Source organism: Physcomitrium patens, chromosome 7, assembly GCF_059467195.1.
Source record: "Physcomitrium patens ecotype Gransden chromosome 7, ASM5946719v1, whole genome shotgun sequence".
Lineage (NCBI taxonomy): Eukaryota > Viridiplantae > Streptophyta > Bryopsida > Funariales > Funariaceae > Physcomitrium > Physcomitrium patens.
In genome coordinates, this window is record NC_143416.1 from 9,639,727 (window position 1) to 9,660,200 (window position 20,474).

Genomic DNA, 20,474 nt, shown 5'->3' on the forward strand with positions numbered 1-20,474 from the left:
AGCTTATCCTGTGCATCTTGATAATTCTAGTTGGTCTGTAAGGCCAATTCAACTTCAAAGATTGGTGCAAATTATGTCTTGAATGTGTCATGATGTTGGACTTTGCAAGCTGAAATCTTCACATCACTATATTGTTTAATTGCCTTTAGAACCTCCACAAAGTGGACATTCCAAGATTTGGAGGAATTTTCCTCTATCAACTTTTGTCATTTGGTCAATAGAAGTTTTTCTATGTTGGTTGTAAGTAGTCCAACATCTACCACCATTCTTGTAGTTAATCCAATGTCGCACTTAGTCAGATTCAAAGCCATATCCAAGCATGCATGCATGAATGCTTCATCACTCTGCTCCCAAGCTTGATTCGCTGGAGCTACAGTGGAATCAAGGCATGCGAATCTCACAACATGACCAAGGCCCTGCAGAAGATAACTCTGTTCGTTTATTAGTTCATCCAAATTCAAATCCATCGAGCCAGTCATCCATCCATTCCGGCCCAAGTGCAGGTATTGGGGCTGTGCGGCTTCCGGTAGGGTGAACCCAGGTGGGTCGCAAGCACCGCTTGAGGGGCAGATAATATTCTAGAGTTGGATGCTAGTCCAGCACATAACTGGAGATTAGAGCCAGATACACTCTCTCTCTCCCTCGCACACAGTAAGAGAGGCAGGCAGCTAGATGGCCCCTCTGTAACGTCACTGAAACGTCTTCACCGGGCAACGACTTAGCCCCCAGATGCGGCTTTTCTCCCCCACGCTTCCGGATGAGAGAGAGAGTGTATTGTAGCAGCAGTAGCTGCCGGTTCTAGGGTGGGAATCTCTAGGTGCCTTAACCTGGCGATCGATCGATCGCCGGATGGCCCATATAAGCAGGAGGACATGCTGCAGTGCTCCTCCAGTGCTCATCTCTGCCAGTGTTCCTCCGCTCCCCTTCGTCACACCCTCGCTGCTTCTATTCCGTTTCTGGCCTTGGTCCACGATTCCTGCGTCCTGCACACCAGGCACCGGTAGTGAGTGCGCGTTGGGAGCCTAATTAACAGACCGATTAGTCTCCGAAGTAGAGGATAGCATGTACCCTTGTGTGTCGATCCTCTGTAAGAGGTTGGAGGTGTCCTGGATGGGAGAGGAGGGAGGGAGAGAAAGAGAAAAAAAGAACCTGTCCTGTGAGCATGGTGGACTTTCTACGCAGGTCTGTGGTTGCGATGCGGATTTCGTGATCAAGTCTGCTGCTCACGGTGCTCGGTTCATGATGACCTGTAGATCCATTGTACTGATTCCGAAGGAGAAGACAGTCTCTGACTTCTCGCAGAGTGAGCCTGTTTCTGCAGTACTGGAACGATTGGTTGAGACCACTGGCACTAGGCAAAAACCTTGTTTCTGGTGACTTGGTCTGGGATCGTACAGAGCTGCAGAACGCTTGACATGCGGGAAATCAGAGACAGTCGCTTCCTTTGGTTTCTAATTGTCACCATCAGGCTACGAAGTAACTCGATCAGCTGGTATTCGGAGCTTGACAACCAATTGAAATTATTGTAAGACACGGATGGTGATGGCTTTTTCTGGTTGGCTCTCGCCGTGATGCACAAACTGCAGAGTTGTTGAACTCTGGATTTGTTGAACACCTCGCCCCTGAGATTAGATTTGAGTTAGTAGTCAGGATGCTGGTTAATTTTGCATTGCTCGCTGTCAGACAGGAAGTCCACACACAGATTGTATCCACGAAGCGTCAGCATTTCAAAACAAATTATTCTCATACTGATCTCCTTTTGTGTGACTTTACGATTAATTGCACACAGGTATTTTGTACTTTCTTCGTGCAACTCACTCAGGCCGTTCCAATCTACGCAGGTTTTTCTGACCCACGAATAATTGTTAGGTTTGGTAGGTGAGCAACAGTAAAAATGAATGGAGATAGGTTAATACCGTACCGCTGGCAACCACCACTTCAGGCTTATTCGATTCAGATATGGTGTGGCTGGCTTGCTAAGTACGCCAGCTTGCGGTTTGTTTTGATCAGCCATGGACTTCGTCACACGTATCAATTTAACATCGTGCGGGAAGCAGCTTTTACCGCAAATTAGGAAGAAGAAAATGTTAGGTTTATCGAAACTATCTAGTTGTAGAGTCATGAATGTTCTGCTGCTGAAAGAATAAATTTTCAGGGAACTTTTTTCATACCTAAGAATCATTCCTGTGTTGTGTGGTCTGAACAAGAGTATTTCTGAAAGTACGCTGCCTTCCGAATGTCACATTGATGGATTGCAAACTACCGAATCTGTCAGTTGCAAGTCTTAAATTCACAGAAAAAAACACTGCTGATATATTTTAGTGCCTCCTCAAATTATCGCCTAAATTTCTGATATCTGATGACGTACTGGGACTGGTAATATCATTTCCAAATTGTAGATTATCAGCAGATTGTCGGAATATAGTGTGATCATCTGTCCTCCGTACTACCTCGTATGGCCTTGCAATGTTCCTGATTCAATAAGACTCATCATGATTCTTGCTGTGATCATGGTTTCAGATCTCTCTGGCGATTAGTACCCAACATGTCGAAAAAAATTCATGTGCTGATAACAGTCATCCTTTCGGGGTCCAAATAGCACACAAGGGAAAAACCCTCCACACGCAAGCAAAGGATCTCGTCCAATCATAATCATCATTTGACCTCGAGGAGGCCCAGCTACAACTATCTAGTTAAACCTACTCTGATGGGGAGGTGCTCTCAGTTAAGCAGGAGAGCCAGTGGTGTCCCTCTTCGACAGTAGTCATCGTCACAAGTAGTTTGTGAAAAGATGGAATATGACTGTTCCCCGATGTAACAGTTTTCGCTTCGTCCAGCTAGAGAAGTTCTGAAGCTGAGTTGGCTTCTCACATCAAAGAGGACAATAGTAGCCATACTAGTGGGCTGATACAGTACCAGGAAAGTCATAACAAACGTTGAATGCACACCACATGCAGATTCTGCTGCCTAACAGTTAACACTCAACAACTAGACGAGTACTGACACAACTTTTAACCCTTTTGGATTTTCAATTGCAAGAGATAAAAATTCCTATTTCACTGTTGTGCATGCAAAACAGTTGTGTAAGAAATGGGATACGCAGACACTTATCACTATTGTTGTGGAAGCTGTATTCTTAGCTACTGACGGTAAGTAAAGAATATTTGTTCCAACAAGCCACGCCATTCAAGCTACTGAATATTGTGCTTGTCAATAGATTTCTATTTGAAGAATTAAATTGGCTAGTTCCTACAGCAGCTCATCAAACTTGATTGATCAGCATTTTACTAAACCCGATGAAAGAGAAATGGGAAAGGTTCACCATTCTTTGTCGAAATTTTTTACTGGTATTAAAATAGTATTTTATTTCCACCGACAAATTCCGACTGACGAACTTAACACACCAGCGTACTGTTTGTCGTAGATTTCTTCAAACTTTCTTTTGAATAGTATAGAAAGCCTTGTAAAGTAACGTTGCTTCTGATGAACCTCGAATTGGAGTCACCTAAGTTTGTCCTCCTTGAAGTAACTAAAATGGATACTTCCAGGAATGGTTTGACAAAGACGACACTCCACAACCCAATAAGAGAACAATTCAAGGAATCTTAGTGGCACAAGGAAAATCCAGGTCCACACCTGCGGCGTGGCAAAGCCACGCACCGTGGATGCACACAAGCGGCTCGAGACCATCACGAGATCTACATCGGGAGGAAACGTGCACTTGAGTTCAGTCCTGACATGAGTGACTTGACGGAATTCCAATGATCGCTGTTTCTAGAAAGGAGAGCAGAGTTTGATTAGGCACCAGTTTGCGATGCGAATCCCCCTTCAATCTGACGACAACGGTAACGGAAACGCATCGGCACAACTTCCCAGAGCGTTGAGGACGCGCTACGCTGCACATATTCAATCAATGTTTTGCATCAGCGTAAAACATAAAACGAGGTTTGCATCAGCTACAATAATTCGTGGCGACACGACGATCGGAGCTACAAATAAGTTACTTCAATGCATAAATTCAAGCACATTAGTCGGCTCTATCGCAGTTCTGATAGTTACAATATCGTCTGGACTCCGCAGTCCTCACGACATAGGAGAAGTTACAATCATGCAGACATTTTGAAATTGTTCTTGAAAACTGATAAACTCGCAACTTGTGGAATAGCACAGTAGAATGAGCCTCGGCGCTACAAACTGTGTTTGCCAGTTTGATGCCAATTACAGTGCACGCACCGCTTGGTGTATGTGTCATATTTGGGCACCACGCACCTGAGCAACCTCGAGCATAATGCCCATCTCAGACTAATTGCTATAGCCCGCTGGTGCTCTAAAGAAATAACCTTCACCTCACAGTTTTTCCATGTACAAAGCAAAACCTTTAATCTTCTCTAATTGGAGGTCATTCTTCTCTCCTTTGCCATGCTGCTACAAATTTGCAGATTGAAAATTAGACAAATTGTTGCAATGAAAGTTTTACACTGAGCTTTATCTAAGTATGCATTCTTTTAAGATTGCATTCTTTTCAATACCTTGATGGATTTAGTCAAGTAGGATTCATAAGTACAATTCTATCTAGAAGTACTTTCTCTTGGTTTGTGCCTTTGATGGAAAAAGATTCATGACTTTTTTATGATTTGATTTCATTTTAAAAAGTGTTTATGGTTACATTCAAAAAAAGTGATTGAAAAAGAGTAGCAAAGATAAAGTTTTTATCTTTACAATAAAGATCATGGTTAACCACTATATATGTTAGTAAATTCCAAAATCTTATTTAAAACATAAACTAAAATTACAAAGTCTTTATCAATCAATTTTGATATAATTTAAAGATAACATCAAATATTTGTTATTGATAATGTTGAAAGCAAAATCTTTAGAATAATTTACTATTCAAGCCATTGCATGGAATAATTGATTATTTAAAAAGCATCAAGAACAAAGATTTGGTTATAGAAGAATAAGTCAAGTAATGACAACAACTTCTAAGTTTTCAAAAACTTATTTATTAAGGCTAAAACTAATGCAAATTGATATGGTACGTTTTAAAACATTTACTAAGCAAAAAAAGATTCATTATCATCAAAAAGATTTATGCCTATATTATGGAGAATCCAAATACATTGCTCAATATTTTCTAATAAAACAATGTAATTACAAAATGAAAAGCATAGTTGCCAAAAAAGATGATGTATTGGAAAACAAGTTTCTCCAACTAGAATAGAAATTATGCAGCTATAATCATATGCAACACCTAGTAAAGATGTTATTTTCTCCTTATATCATACTTTTTTAGTAGGTCTAAAATCTCGTTAGATAAGTAAAAATATATAAGATTAATGCATCCAAATCCTTATTAGTAGATATGAGAGCTTTTATGCATGCTGCAAAAGAAGGGTCATATTTTGTTATATATGACAAGCCCATTTCTGATTGTAGAAAGATACTAAGTAGTATTCTTAGCCAATATCAAGATTTTTAAGATATTTTTTTTATAAAAAAATGTAGATATTCTTCTAAAGCATCGACCTTATGATTATTCAATTGATTTATAAGAAAGAATTCAACTACCATTTAGATTAATATATAACTTATTACAAAATAAATTGACTCCACTAAAAGAATATATTCACAAGAATTTAGCTAAAAACTTCATACGCCATTCTTAATTTCTTACAAGAGCTATTATTTTATTTGTGAAGAAAAAAAATAATTTTTGTAAATATATATAGATTATTAGAAACTTAAAAAGATTACTATCAAAAATAAGTATCTCCTACCTTTGACTTTAGGACTTTTTGGCCAAAGCAATGAAGCAAATATCTACACAAAAATAGATCTACAAGAAGCATACAACTTAGTCTGCATCAAAAAAAGAGATAAGTAGAAGATTACTTTTTAAGTTAGGTATAGATATTTTGAATATAATGTCATGCCTTTTGGACTCACAAATGCATCAACTATTTTTCAACATTCTATGAATAATATTTTTTGTGAATTTCTTGATAATTTTCTTATTTTTTTATTTATATGATATTCTAATCTATTCTAAAAATATAAAAGAATATGAACTTCATATTCATTGTGTATTACAAAAACTTAAAAATACACAATTGTATACTAAGATGAAAAAATATATATTCTATACTTCTCAAATTGACTTTTTAGGATACATTATTTCCAACAAAGGGCTAATAATGGATCTAAAGAAAGTCCAGACTATCATAGATTGGAAGATTCTAAAAATAATTAGAGATGTATAATATTTTTTAAAATTTACCAATTTATACTAGATCTTCATCATGAATTTTTTTAAAATTGTGACTCTTCTTATATGCTTGACATATAAAAACAAACTTAAGTAGAACAAAGAAGTTGAAGCATTTTTTGAAATCTTAAAGATAGCATTTATTTTTATACCAATCTTATATTGTGTTGACTTTTTAAAGGTATTTTTTGTGAAAATAGATGCATCAAACTTTAACATGGATGTTGTTTGTCACAAATAAGAACAAATGATAAGCTTTATTTGATAGCTTTTCATTCTAAGAAATTTTGGTTCTCTTATAAATTTTGGTCTTCTTATTTATGATATCAAGAATAATTCTTCTAAATCTCATGATACTTCTAAATTCAAATTTAAGAATAATCTATTCTATTTTAAAGAATAATTAAATTTTTTAAAAAGCAAAGCACAATTACATGTTCTTCAAGCTTTTGATGAGTATCAAATACTCAAATATTTTAGATACAATAAGATTTAGGAACTAATATTAAAAAAAAAATTGGTGATCTCAAATGTGAAAGGAAATTAAAGACTTTGTACAATCATGTGATATTTATTCAAGATCAAAAATTCCTTGTCATCAACCTTATAGACTTCTTCAGCCATTACCTATTTCGAAACAATCATAGTCTTCTCTTTCTAAAGATTTTATTATGCATCTTTCAATCTTATATTTGTATGATTCTAAATTTGTGATAGTAGATTGTTTTATCAAGATGGTATATTTTTTACTATACAAAAAATCTATCTCAAGTCAAAAAATAGCTAAGCTTTTTTTTGATAACATCTATTGTTATTATGGATTGCCTAAAGATATTATATTAAATAAAATATTTTAATTTACATCAAGATTTTAGAAAATTATTTTTAAGATTCTAAAGGTAGATACAAAGCTTTTTTTGACTTTCTATCTTTAAATTAATAGGCAAATGGAATACGTAAATCATATTTTGGAGAAATATTTAAGGTGTACCATCAATTATCATTAAGATAATTAGACAATTCTTTTGGTAGAATTTGTGTATAATAATTTGATATATTTTTTACTTAATAAATATCTTTTTTTATTAATTATAATTATCATCTATGACTTGATATTTTTGACTTTCAAAAAGTGATAATCTTATAACAAAAAATTTAGCAAATTATTTATGAAAGCTATATGTAACAATGAAAGTGTAATTAAAGGAAGCTCAAAAATAACAAAAGTTCAATGTGAATGCTTATTGCAAGAAACAACCATAATTCAATGAAGCTCAAAATTTATAGCCACTTTGTTGTAATATCAAGATTACTTGTCTTTATGATAAGTTTAACTATCATAGGCTTAGACCAATTTCTATTTTCAAATACGTCAATTTTGTTGCTTATTAATTACATCTAGCAGAATTTATGAAGATTCATTTTGTATCTTATGTATTTTTTCTTAAGCCATATAAGATAATGAATATCTCGAAAAGAAAGCAAATGCTACCTCTTTTTATAAAACTAGATAATAATCAAGAGTTTAAGGCAAAAGAAGTTTTAGATTTAAGGCAACACTAAAATAGGTTAGAATATTTTATTCATTAATTTAGATATGATATTAGTAAATACACATAAAAGCCAACAAAGAATCTTGCAAATGCAGCAAAGAAGGTTGAGGCTTATCATTGATGACATCCATCAAAATTAAGATAAAGAATAACAAGTCTTTGATATAAAAGAAACAAGATCCAAAGAAAATAGCATTCTATCTTCTATTCTTATTTCTAACTTTTGTATCTTTGTGATGCTAAAGAAATGGAGAACTAAAAACTAATAGATTTAATTCAAGACCTATCAGTTGCTCATTTATCAAATAAGATATTACGATTGTCACAACTTTCAAGATGACATAATCGAGATGAAGATTATCAAGAATAATATGTCTTTCTTTAAATAGATGGTAAGATACAATATATTTGGTATCATGACCTTGGAAGAAACTTCCAATGTTTGGTGATTTTATTAAAAATAAGAACAACTCTTGATAGTATTTCAAATATTTTATTTGAATGGAGCTATGAAGGCCTGAACAAAAATCAAATAATAGGGTGGTCTTTTCATTCTAATATGGATTACTACCAATGACTAAGAAGATCTATCAACCATCTTCAAAGAAAACAAAGATTAGAGTATGTGACAAGCACAATTTATGACATCTTGAATTTCTTCAACATATGATGACTGCTCTTCATGGAACTTGTTCTTAGAATGGGAGGTAATATCACAAATATACATATTTTCTTTAATATTTATCTATATAATTAAGTAGAAATAGATAAAAATAAATTTATTTTATAATATTTTTTTATATATAATATTTTATAATATTTTTATATATTTTATAATATAGATGTACATAAAGCAAAGATGGCATATAACAACAATTTATCACTTTTATAAAAATTATGAGGACTATCTTCCTATTTAGCAATCAAAGAAAATAATGGAAATATTTTGGGTAACAACAAATCATTTTCTAGCAACAAGACACTTGATCTAATTAATGTATCTAGCGATGTTGTATTATGTGAAGCCTTGCTTGAAAATACATTGAATATCTAGTTGTAGAAGGTAGAAGGAGTATTGCAACAACAAGATTCTAATTCTAATAGAATCTTAAAGAACTCTAATTAAACCTTAACAATACTAATCAAGCTTTAATAAAATCCAAAGAATCTTTAAAAAATTATGAAAGAAGTATGAAGAAATCCTAAAGAATTTCAAAGTATTAAAGTAAAATCCAAAATATATCTTAAATAAATTTCAATCAAATCTAAATTTGATCTTAGTTGAAATCCTAATAGTTTTTATTTTAATCCTAAGTCAAAATCTAATTAGATCTTAAAAAAATCCTAAATCTCAACCAATTCCTAAATCCTAAATCAAACCTTAATAAAATTAACTTAATCTTGGAGCTGTTTAGAACCTCAATATTTATTGATTATACCATTGATCTTTCTTAAGATTTTATACATCCTTCAAAAACTAAATTAACAATAAGCATATAAAATTTGAAGAAGTTCAAACTTACCAAATAGAAGATCAAACCTCAATTCTACTTGGGTACTCATTGATCTCTTATTCCAACCTGAATGTTAAACTTCTGGTACCAATATCTCCTTCTTGAACTATTGAATTACCTCCAAAATATATTTAAATTGTAGAAAATCAAATCTAATCTTCATGTAAAAAGTTCACTTCAATCTAATTAATAAATTACTAAAGATCTTAAAAATACTCACTAACCCTCAAATTCCAATTTTAAAAACTTCAATCTGCAAAAACCTTCACATATTTCAATCTAATTGTTTGATTGACTTCAAAAATATTTTCTACACTAATACCTAGAACAAAAACACATTTCCCAAAATTTATCCATACAAATACCACAAAACTCAAGAAATCTTGAATTTTATAAACATAATTTTATTTTTCAAAATCTAATCCAACGAAGAACATCACTAACTTTGAAAATCTCCCAAAACCTATTTATTAACTTTATTGACATAAAACCAATGCTAAAAAATCTCTTTTCAAGTTTTCTCTCAAATTTCATTCTTTGAGCTCTCAAAAAAGCCCTAGAGTTGCTGTAGGTATGTAGTTTTGTGACTCTGAATCTGATTTCGATCTATGTTGAGAATTGGTCCTATTAAGGTATCAATATTTAGTAATTTGAGGTAATTTTTGCTTGAACCTGTTGGTGACTCCCTTTTAAATCTGTCTATATTAATTACTTATTTCATTTACTTTAATTTGAAGCATTTATGCCTTTACAAAGCAAATAGAAGTCTCCTCTCTAAAACATAGTATTAAGACTAAATTTTTTATTACCTTCCTATTATTTATCCTTGTTTTTTTACCACACCTTCCTACTAGGATCTTCTATAATAATATCCATGTTTTCATTCTTCATGATATAGTCGTATTACTATACAACAGTTCTTCATAAAAAAAACCTTACTTATTAAAAACATCCGAGAATAAGATTTTAGAAATATTCTTAAAATATTCTATTAGATTTTAGAAGATTCTAAAAGATTTTTAAAATATTCTTATAAAGTTCTAAAAGGTTTTTAAAATATTCCAATAAATACTAAAAAATTATAAGAAATTAAAGAAGTTATTCAAGAAGATTTTTAAGCTTGCTTTGTCTTCAAGCAATATATAAAATTTTCAAGAAGCTTCCTAATACCTAATATATATTGGAATCAAGGTTGAATAATCTTCAATTTTGACAATACATCCCTTGAAGCTCTAGCTTGCCTCTTTTGGTGTTAATCTTGTATTCATTTGATTTAATTAAGCTCTTATTAGTTTTTTTATTGAAACTCTTCTATTCAACTTTTTTTTTGGCCTCTTATATATTGTATATGTGATATTTTGTTGAAATTTCCTTCTTATCAATACTAGAGCTTAATTTTTCTTGATAGAGAGTGGATTATTTCTCTTTTTAAAAAAACCTAAGTACTTTAGAGGTTATAGAGTATCTTCTTTTAAATAGATATTATTTAAAATAAAATAAAAAAATCTTTTAGGATGGATGGAAGTAAAATTTTTAGTATGGTTGAGTCTTTTGAGTCCAAGTTAGATGTTATTGTAAATAAATTAAATTCTTTATCTTATAGAACTGATGAAATTGAGAAATTTTTAGTAAGATTTCATAGTGATGGAAGACTTGGAAAAATTTAGCTTGTGATGCAATGACTTTTTTAAGCTTCTATATCCAACAAGATAGTGGGACGTGTACTTTAACAAAAAAATTAACCTATTCAACAATGTAAGGAGCCTCAAATAAGACTTCTAAAATTATTTGATAATACATACTCTAAGTTTCAAATTTTTATTAACTAAATTTGATGGATGACTTTTCTACAATCTAAGCACTATCAAACAAAGAAATTGTGACTTGGTTTAGTTAAAATCTTGCTTATAAGATAAGCATTATATTAGTTTGTTCCTTTATTTGAGAATAGATCTTTAATCTTGAGCAAGTTTGAAGCTTTTTTAGAAGCATTTGCAGAGGCATTTGGAGAACATGATAAGGCTTGATGTACAACAATAAAAAATTTCTCATTATATCTAAGATCTTCATCTGCATCAATTTATATATTTAATTTTAAGCAATTGGTTTGTGACATCATATAGAATGAACAAACTCTTTTAAGCCATTTCTATTAAAAACCAAAAAAATAAAGTAAAAGACCTATTATTATTATTATTACTTGATTGTCAGACATTCAATGAATCTATCAATATAGTTATGGAGGGCAATAATCAATTATTTCAATGCCATCAAGTTCAACATTCATAAACTTTGACAAAACAATACATTAGAATTTTGTACTCTATTGGTTCAACAAATATTTTACTTCTATATTTCGAAGCTGAAGATATGCAAATTGATGTTGTATGATTTAAACTTCTTATAGCAAAAAAAAAGAAGTATTGATTTGAATAAAGTCTATACTTGTATTGTGGTAAAAAATTCTACAACTCTTATAATTATCCAAAGAAACAACATTCAATCAAGATTAGGAGTACAATCATTTAAAAAAATGAAAAAACTTAGTCACAATAGGAACCATGCAATTGGACATTTCAACACTTCAAATTCATCAAGATCTCTCTTTTTTGTCCAACATACCCATTATTTTATTATATCTTTATTTCTTGATCTATAAAAAATTTTAAAAAATGCCTTATTAGATTCAAGAGCATCTACTTATTTTTTAGATGAAGAATTTTTTAACTTTATGAAATTTCTTTAAATCAAAAGTCAAAACTTATATATGTAGAAATAATAGATGGTCAACCTTATCTTTATGTAATATTATTCATGAAACTATATTACTAAAAATATTATTTGAGAGCTATAATAATAAAATAATAGTAAATATTATTAGATCTTTATCTAATCTTATCATTTTAAAACTTTTATGGTTGAAAAGTTATAATCCATCTATAGACTGGAGGTTTTATAAAGCTCAATTTTTCATAGAATTCTTTTGGATAAAATCTATCAAGTAGTCATTAATAGTAAAGTCTTTATTTCTTAGAGCAAGGTCTTTTATGAAAACAACTAAGAAAGAAATACCATCTATCATTTATGCAACTCCAACTTATGAAGAAATAAGCTTATTAGTAAGTATCCTAAAACAATATGAGGAGTTTCAAGTTGTTTTCAAAAAAAAATATTAATATATTGCCAGAGCATCAATTGCATGATTATGCCATCGATCTTCAAAAAAGGGCTCAACCACCATTTGGTACAATCTACAACCTATTACAAAATGAGATTTTGGCATTGAAGAATTACATCAATAAAAATCTTGTAAAGAACTTTATTTGGTATTCCAAATTTCTAGAAGTGCACCAATATTTTTTGTGAAGAAAAAAGATGAAACTTTATAAATGTGTATTAATTATCATGGCCTCAATAAAATAACATTGAAGAATTGTTATCCATTACTATTGATATTAAGGCTTTTGGAGCAACACAATCAAGGTAAGATCTATATTAAAATAGATCTCCATAGAGCGTATAATTTGATATAAATTAAAAAAGAGGATGAATGAAAGACAAAATTTTTATTGAAATATGGACATTTTGAATATAATGTCATGCCTTTTGGATTGCAAAATGCTCTAGCTATATTTCAACATTTGATGAATGATATTTTTTATAATTTATAGACAAGTTTATTGTTTATTAACTTGATGATATTTTAATCTATTCTAAGATTCTTGAAGAATATCAAGAATATATAAGATTAATCTTACAACAATTATGAAATATATGATTATATGCCAAATTTAAAAAATATTTATTCTATCAACCAAAGTAGAATTTTTTGGATATATTATATCTAATGAAAGCTTTTGATAGACTAAAAGAAAGTTGAAGTTGTAATAGAATAGACAATTCTAAAGACAATATAAGATGTACAATATTTTCTTAGATTTGATAATTTTTATCAAATATTTATCAAAAATTATTCTTAAGTTGTTGCTTTTTTCATTCAATTGACATCCAAAGACAAATTAAAATAGAGATCTTATACACAAAAGATTTTTCAAAATTTGAAAGTATTTTTTATTATAGCTCTAATTTTAATGCATCTAGATTTCACAAAAGTCTTTTATTTGAAAATTGATGTTTTTGACTTTGTATTAGAAGATGTACTATCACAAATAAGAAAGGATGAAAAGTTCTATCTAATTGCATTCTATTCTAAAAAGTTTTCAACTACAGAGATTAATTATGAGATTTACAATAAAAAACTTAGTATGATTATAGATACTTTTCAAAAATGACATTATTTGCTAGAAGGCACTACATATCCTATGATTATATATATAAATTATAAAAACTTAGAATATTTCATGTCAAATTGAATTTTGAATTATTGCCAACCTTATTGGAATATGTCATTATTTTATTTTGATTTTGTAATTACATATCAACTAAAGAAGCAACAAGGACTATCATACATTTTATTAAAGAGATCATATCTTGCTCCAAAGATCAAAGAAGCAGCATTTTATCAACAATATACCACTCTCTTGAAGCCAGAATAATTTTATCTTTATGCTACTTCTATAATTACACTTATTGATTTAAGTTTTCTTGAATAAATTCTTACAGTGTCAACAAAGGAATCATTAGTTTGTAATATTAAAGAGTGCCTTGACAACAACAAGTTTAAGTTTGTGAAAGATCTTTTATATTACAAAGATTGTTTATATATTCAAAAAGAGCTAATGAATTCATGTTCTTCAATCTCATCATGATTTTTCAGCTACAAAATATTTTGGGTTTAAAAAAAAATTAACACTTATCTCTTAAGATTTTTAGTGACCTCAAATGTAGAAGACTGTAAAAGACTTTGTCATCTCGTGTGATATATATTGAAGAACCAAGAATTCTTGTCATAGTCTTTATAGACTTTTACAACCATTGCCAATTTCAAAGTAACCATGGTCTTTAGTATCAATGGATTTCATCAATAATTTGCTCCCATCAATTACATTTGATACCATCTATATTGTTGTGAATTGACTTAAAAAGATGGCACATTTTGTCTCATACAAAAGAATAATTTTTGGAGAAGAAACAGCAAGGCTTTTTTTTTATAATATATATATATATATATATATATATATATATATATATATATATTATGACCTACTTAATGACATCATTTTTGATTGAGGATCTCAATTCATATCAAAGTTTTAAAAATTCTTTTTTGAAATATTGAAGGTAGATATCAAACTTTTTTTTGCCTTCCACCTTCAAATCAATGGTCAAACAAAAGAAGTCAATCAATTTTTGAAGCAATATTTGTGATGTACTATCAACTATCAATAAGATGATTGGACTTCATATTTATTTTTAATAAAGTTTACTCATAATAATATTCTTTATGCTTCAATTCAATAAACACTATTTTAAACCAATTATGGTTACCATTTAAAGCTTTATTTGTTAAATATACTTTAGGATGAAAATCGAGTAGTTGAAGATCTTGCAAAATAATAGTCACAACTCTAGATAACTTTGAAGCTCTATTTACAAGTAGCTCAAGATTCTTACAAAACATCTTCAGATAAATTTAGAAAAGAATTTCTTATTTTTTAAGTTGGAAATAAAGTATGGTTTCTTTGACAAAATATTAAGATTAATCAACCTTGCAATAAGTTAGACTACCAAAGATAGGAGCCATTTTATATTAAAAAGTAAATCAATCTAGTAGCATATTAGTTGGAACTACCCACATCCATAAAAGTACATCTAGTCTTTCATGTTTCTCTCTTAGAAGTTTATTTAGAATGAACTATTGTAAGAAGAATCCAACCATCACTACCTTACATTGAAATACATAATCATGTAGAAGATGAAGTAGAAAAGGTCAATGATTCTTGGCAAAGAAGAAGCAAATTGGAATATTTTTTTTCTTGGTGCAGCTATGATATCAATGAGTATACATGGGAATTAGCAACAAATCTAGTTAATACACTACAAAAGATTCAAGAGTTTTATCAACACTATTCTCAAAAATCTAAACCTATTTTAAGATGACTTCTCTATGAAGCTATTATTAGAATATTATATATAACAAAGAGAATAAGTATTGCTCATAGCAATCTTAGAGTTTAGTGTATCCAATTTATGATCCAATATGTTGAATTAGAAAGTGTTTAGACAATCTTTAGATTATGAATCTCAAAATAGAATTAGAATTGGAACTTTTCATATCACTACTATCAGATCAACCTTTTCAACTCTTACAACATTTGCAAGATTATCCTTAAGATAAAATTGGACCCTCTCAAAGAAGAAAATGTCCATGCTACAGTCAACTCAAACAAGAAAACCTTGAAGATGATGCTTGAGCTTTGGTCATTCCATTGCAAATATGAAATTGATGCTCTTTATAGAGCTTAGAATTAAAAAGGGAATTGATGTTATAGACATCTAATAAGAAGATTTTTAAAATATCCTTAAAATATCTTAATAAGTTTTAAAAGATTCTAAAAGATTTCTAAAATATTCTAATAGATTCTAGAAAATTCTTGGAGAATTAAGGAAGTTGTCTAAGAAGCTTTTTAGAGTTGCTTCATCTTCAAGCAACTTTCTAAGATTGCTTTGTCTTCAAGCAACATAGAAACTTCTTAAGAATCTTTCTAAAGTTGCTTCATCTTCAAGCAACATGGAAACTTCTCGAGGAGCTTTCTAATACCTAGTATATATTAGAGCCAAGGTTGAAGAGATCTTCAATCTCAACAATATATGTTTTAGAGCTTTAGTTTACTTTTCTTAGTATTAATCTTGTACTCATCTAATTTAATCAAGTTCTTGTTAGTTTTTTTGTTGAAATTCTTCTATTCAAATTCTTGTTTGGTCTCCTATACAATGTATCCTTGACAATACCATTCTAGTAGATAAAATATTAACTACACATTATGTATATTATGGAAATATCACCATATTGTGTTAAATCTAGCATAAAAACATAGCCAATGTTACATATTTCTACTAGTATATATATATATATATATATATATATATATATATATATATATATATATATATAAGTATAAATATATATATATATATATATATATATATATAAGTATAAATATATTCATATTTAAAATAGATAAAAATTATTTTTAAAAGTTTAAAATATTAAAATAAAATCTATCAAAATGAAATGATATTAATCATTTTAAATATAAAAATTAATCAATTTTTTATAGTAATTATTTTAAAATGTTGTAAATGACTTGCATATATAATTAAAATAAGCAATCAAATAATAAATGATAAATAATAAAAAATAAAAATAAAAATAAAAATTTAGAATAAAATAATTTAAATTAAAAAATTAAATATAAATATTTTAAAAAATCACCAAATATGATATTTTTAAGGATTTTTTTATTCCAAATTAGATATTTGAATTTCAAAGATTTTATAAAAACAAAAAAAAACGAATTATATCTATAATAATTTTAAAGAAAAATCTCAAAAGAAATTCATGGTTTGTTTGTCAAAGTATCTAGTACATTCTTTTCTAATTTAAATATTTCTTTCTAACTTAGATATTAAATATTATCACTAACATCATTTCTTATCAAAAAGCTCCAAATACTCCAAATCCAATATTTCTTTCACTTAGGAAAGCATCAAAGAGAATAAATGGATGAAAAGAACTAACTTTAAAACCTGCTACAAGTAAGAAGAAAATTGCTCTAAAATCTTCATAAAATGCAACCAAGTAATGTGCTAGGAGGAAAAAAAAAAAAAAAAAAAAAAAAAAACTTAAAAAAAGACAATTAAATCTCATGCAAGAAATGGCCGTATTACATTCATTTTCACAAATAGGAGGATTATAAATAAAGCTACAAAATTCAATCTAGGTGAACAAAATGTAGAAGAGTAACCCACCGTATCCCTCAAACTATGGTTTTCTATTTACTTTTGTATACCTAAAACACAAAAAAAAAATATATATATACAAAAGTGGGGGGACATACATTCAGGATAACTCACAGACACATGCAAACCTCGCAATGTGGGTGGATTTGGTGGATTCCTCAGGATTGAAGCCACAAGAAGGAGCAATCCACCTCCACAAGATCTGCAACGCGAGAGGCGCTGGCTGGTGGGAGAGAGCGGGATTCCGGCGCTTGTAAGTGTGATTGCGGAGCGACCCAGTTGAGAAATTGCTGGCTTTTGGTGATTGTTGGAGCTGTTTCTGTGCAATTCGAGGTACCCAATTTTGCAAAAGCTTGATTGGTTGAGAGGGGAAATGGGTGCAGGAGTGGGTGGAAAGGGTTGCAGCAGCAGCAGCAGGAGCAGCGATGATGGCCAGAGCGGAGAGCGTCGCAGTGCAAGCTCTGCGAAATGTGATGCAGCGCGTGAGTCAAGCCAGCGAGCGTGCTAATCGGCCCGCCTCCCAGGTGCCGTCTCGTTACTGCGCGAGATTGCCCTCCTGCTTCTCTGAATTCCAACGGCAACCCCAAGTGTGACGGTTAGTTTTGCTCTGTAACGACCTCGTGTTCCAGTGCAGGTGCGACTTGTGGCGGTGAGCAAAACGAAGCCGGTGGAACTGGTTCAGGAGGTTTACGATGCTGGGCATCGACACTTCGGAGAGAATTATGTGCAAGAACTTATTGACAAAGCCCCTCAGGTATTCTTGGTTTGGGACCTCTTCGTAAATTTCGCTGATTTCTGTTCTTATTTTTACGATCTCTTCATGGGTTGTGCCTGTAAATAAGTTTAGGTTTCACTATCCCGCTAGACCTAATTGATTCTTCGGCATGGTGTGGTGCATTTCTCCGTGGAAAATCCGTGTGACTCAATAATAACCTTGCATGCGCAATCCCCGTGGAAAATTGTTGCGAATCGTGTTCTGGACATTGTTCTGCTGGTTAGGATTTCTGATATCTTTACTATTGAGCCTGAAGTTGGAAAGTATGTGTCTGTGTATGTGTATGTGTGTTGTATAAGTTTTCTAGGTTGGTTTAGAGATTATGAACGTTCTGATCACATATTGAACTCACGGTTGTTGGTCTGAGTAGTTACCCCAGGACATCAAGTGGCACTTCATCGGACATCTTCAAAGTAACAAAGCGAAAGCTCTTATCAGTAAGATCCTCTTTCTACATTCAGCGAAGGGTTTCATGATCCCCAGAGGGGCATTCTCTACATTTCCAATGCATACTATTGAAGGACAACGCGCATGTCACCGATTGTGCACATTGTTTAGCAAAGTCTCTCTTTCCAGTGGTTGTGTGTCTTAGAAAGCATGATTAGCGGTGAAATATTTTCCCAGAATACAGTGGCTTTTCTCAGGTTGCTGATTCGCACTTTTGAGGCTGATGTTTCTGTTCCTGAACTTCAGCCAGCGTTCCGAACCTGTACATGGTAGAAGGCGTTGACAGCCAGAAGGTACGTTTTTGCCTCTTAAATTATTTGTTTATCATTTATTATCGATTTGACTTTTATTTAACTTCAAATGGTAAAGAGATCCGAGAATCGTTCATACTAAGACCAAAGCACCGGATAAGACATATTTACACATGAATGTATGTGCTGTGAAGTTTAGTGTTGAACAAACTGTCATATGCTTGATACGATGTATATGTGAACTACATTTTTGCAGGTAGCAAATCACTTGAATCGAGCGGTGAGTGGACTTGGAAGACCACCTTTGAGTGTCCTTGTGCAAGTGAACACCAGTAGGGAGGAATGTAAGCATCATCATTTTCCTCGTTTTTTCTTGGGAATCCTCAGAAAGATCAGGTTCTAAGATGGCGTATTTGTCTGACAGTGTTACAACTTTGGTTCCAAAATTTAACTAGGTTCAAAAAAAAAACTAATTAGCGTCGTAAGAGAGGGCTGTTTCTAAGATGGCGTGTTTGTCTGACAGTGTTGATTGTTCTTGTTTGTGACGGCAGCTAAATCAGGAGTGAATCCTTCGGAGTGTGTGGATCTGGCAAAACACTTGAAGGAAGAGTGCCCAAATCTGAGATTCTCAGGATTGATGACCATCGGCATGCTTGGTTACTCATCCACTGCTGAATTTTTCAAGGTAGTTGTTCGCTTGCACTTGAAAAACATTTGGTGATTACATTTGTTTCTTGCTGAAGCCCTACATGCCTGCATTTTTGTAAATCTGAAGTTGTCATTTCTGAGTCCCCTTTTCCAAGAAGCCCCTGTCTGATTGGCCTACTACCAGGGTCATGTCTAAGTAATTTCGTGCTGGACACAGACTCTGGTGAATTGCAGGGAAAAAGTGTGTAAAGAGCTTGAGATTCCAGTGGAGGAATGTGAGCTATCCATGGGCATGTCGGGGGACTTTGAACTTGCCGTAAGTCCTCTTACAAAACCTGGCTCTCTCATTCATCTTAAGCTGTTGCACCTGGCAAGGTCAGAACCGTCATTCACACTGCCGATAACATGTCCGTGGCTGCGTTTAGCTTACTACTGTTACTTGGATTTCAGATTGAGATGGGAAGTACGAACGTGAGAGTTGGATCTACTATATTTGGAGCACGATCATATCCAGGGAGACAGTAATCCTGAGCTCGACCGCTACTAGCACTATTGGCAATTTTGTTTGCCCAATATTGTTTCTGGATAAGATTCTTATCATCAGATTCTTATCATATTAAACATTATCAAGCGTTCATTTTCTCACCGTACCCAAAAAGTATTTGAAAATAAAATTTGGAATTCCGGACATATCTTTTGATTTTTTGAAATCCGATTCTGCCAATTGAATGGGAGAAAGTGCTTTTCTTGATTAGCACTCTACTTGATGTAGCATTGGCTGTGAATTTTCTTAATGAATCCATGCCGAGGCTTCAATAAGCTCATTGCTAAGCTCTGGTAGCAATTCTCCGACACCATTGGAATAAATGCTTAGCTTTCTAGGCAAGAGTAACCGCTGCTATTTGTGCGTCGTTGGGGGCAACAGATTCGACTGATGATCCCCATGGTTGGTACCTCAGTGGCGAAATTCATTCCCAAGCCAGGCTCGACGCAAACCATCTTATATTGTTTGTATCATGCCCATTTCCTCGCAAGTGCTTCGTATCTGACCTGCTTATAAACGGCTACCGGTGCTAAGAATGTGTGTATTCTGATGTT

At 31.8% G+C, this 20,474-nt stretch overlaps 1 protein-coding gene and 1 long non-coding RNA gene across 3 annotated transcripts; both read left to right on the forward strand.

Annotated features, from left to right (window-relative positions):
• Positions 1-1,064: 1,064 nt before the first annotated feature.
• Positions 1,065-2,168, forward strand: LOC149988550 (uncharacterized). Its single transcript, XR_016504175.1, has 2 exons — positions 1,065-1,525; positions 1,790-2,168. It is a non-coding gene; the product is annotated as an uncharacterized LOC149988550 (long non-coding RNA).
• A 15,303-nt stretch (positions 2,169-17,471) lies between these two features.
• LOC112284334 (uncharacterized) lies at positions 17,472-20,066 on the forward strand. Of its 2 annotated transcripts, none has more exons than XM_024524048.3 (9): positions 17,472-17,533; positions 17,639-17,779; positions 17,890-18,009; positions 18,401-18,467; positions 18,724-18,770; positions 18,985-19,072; positions 19,280-19,413; positions 19,594-19,692; positions 19,827-20,066. In XM_024524048.3, the coding sequence occupies exons 2-9, from the start codon at positions 17,681-17,683 to the stop codon at positions 19,899-19,901; spliced, it is 729 nt and encodes a 242-aa protein (XP_024379816.1). In that variant the 5' UTR covers positions 17,472-17,533; positions 17,639-17,680; the 3' UTR covers positions 19,902-20,066. The 2 variants fall into 2 exon arrangements, with proteins under 2 accessions (XP_024379816.1, XP_024379815.1); XM_024524047.3 differs by having other exon boundaries at positions 17,472-17,508.
• The last annotated feature ends 408 nt before the right edge of the window (positions 20,067-20,474 follow it).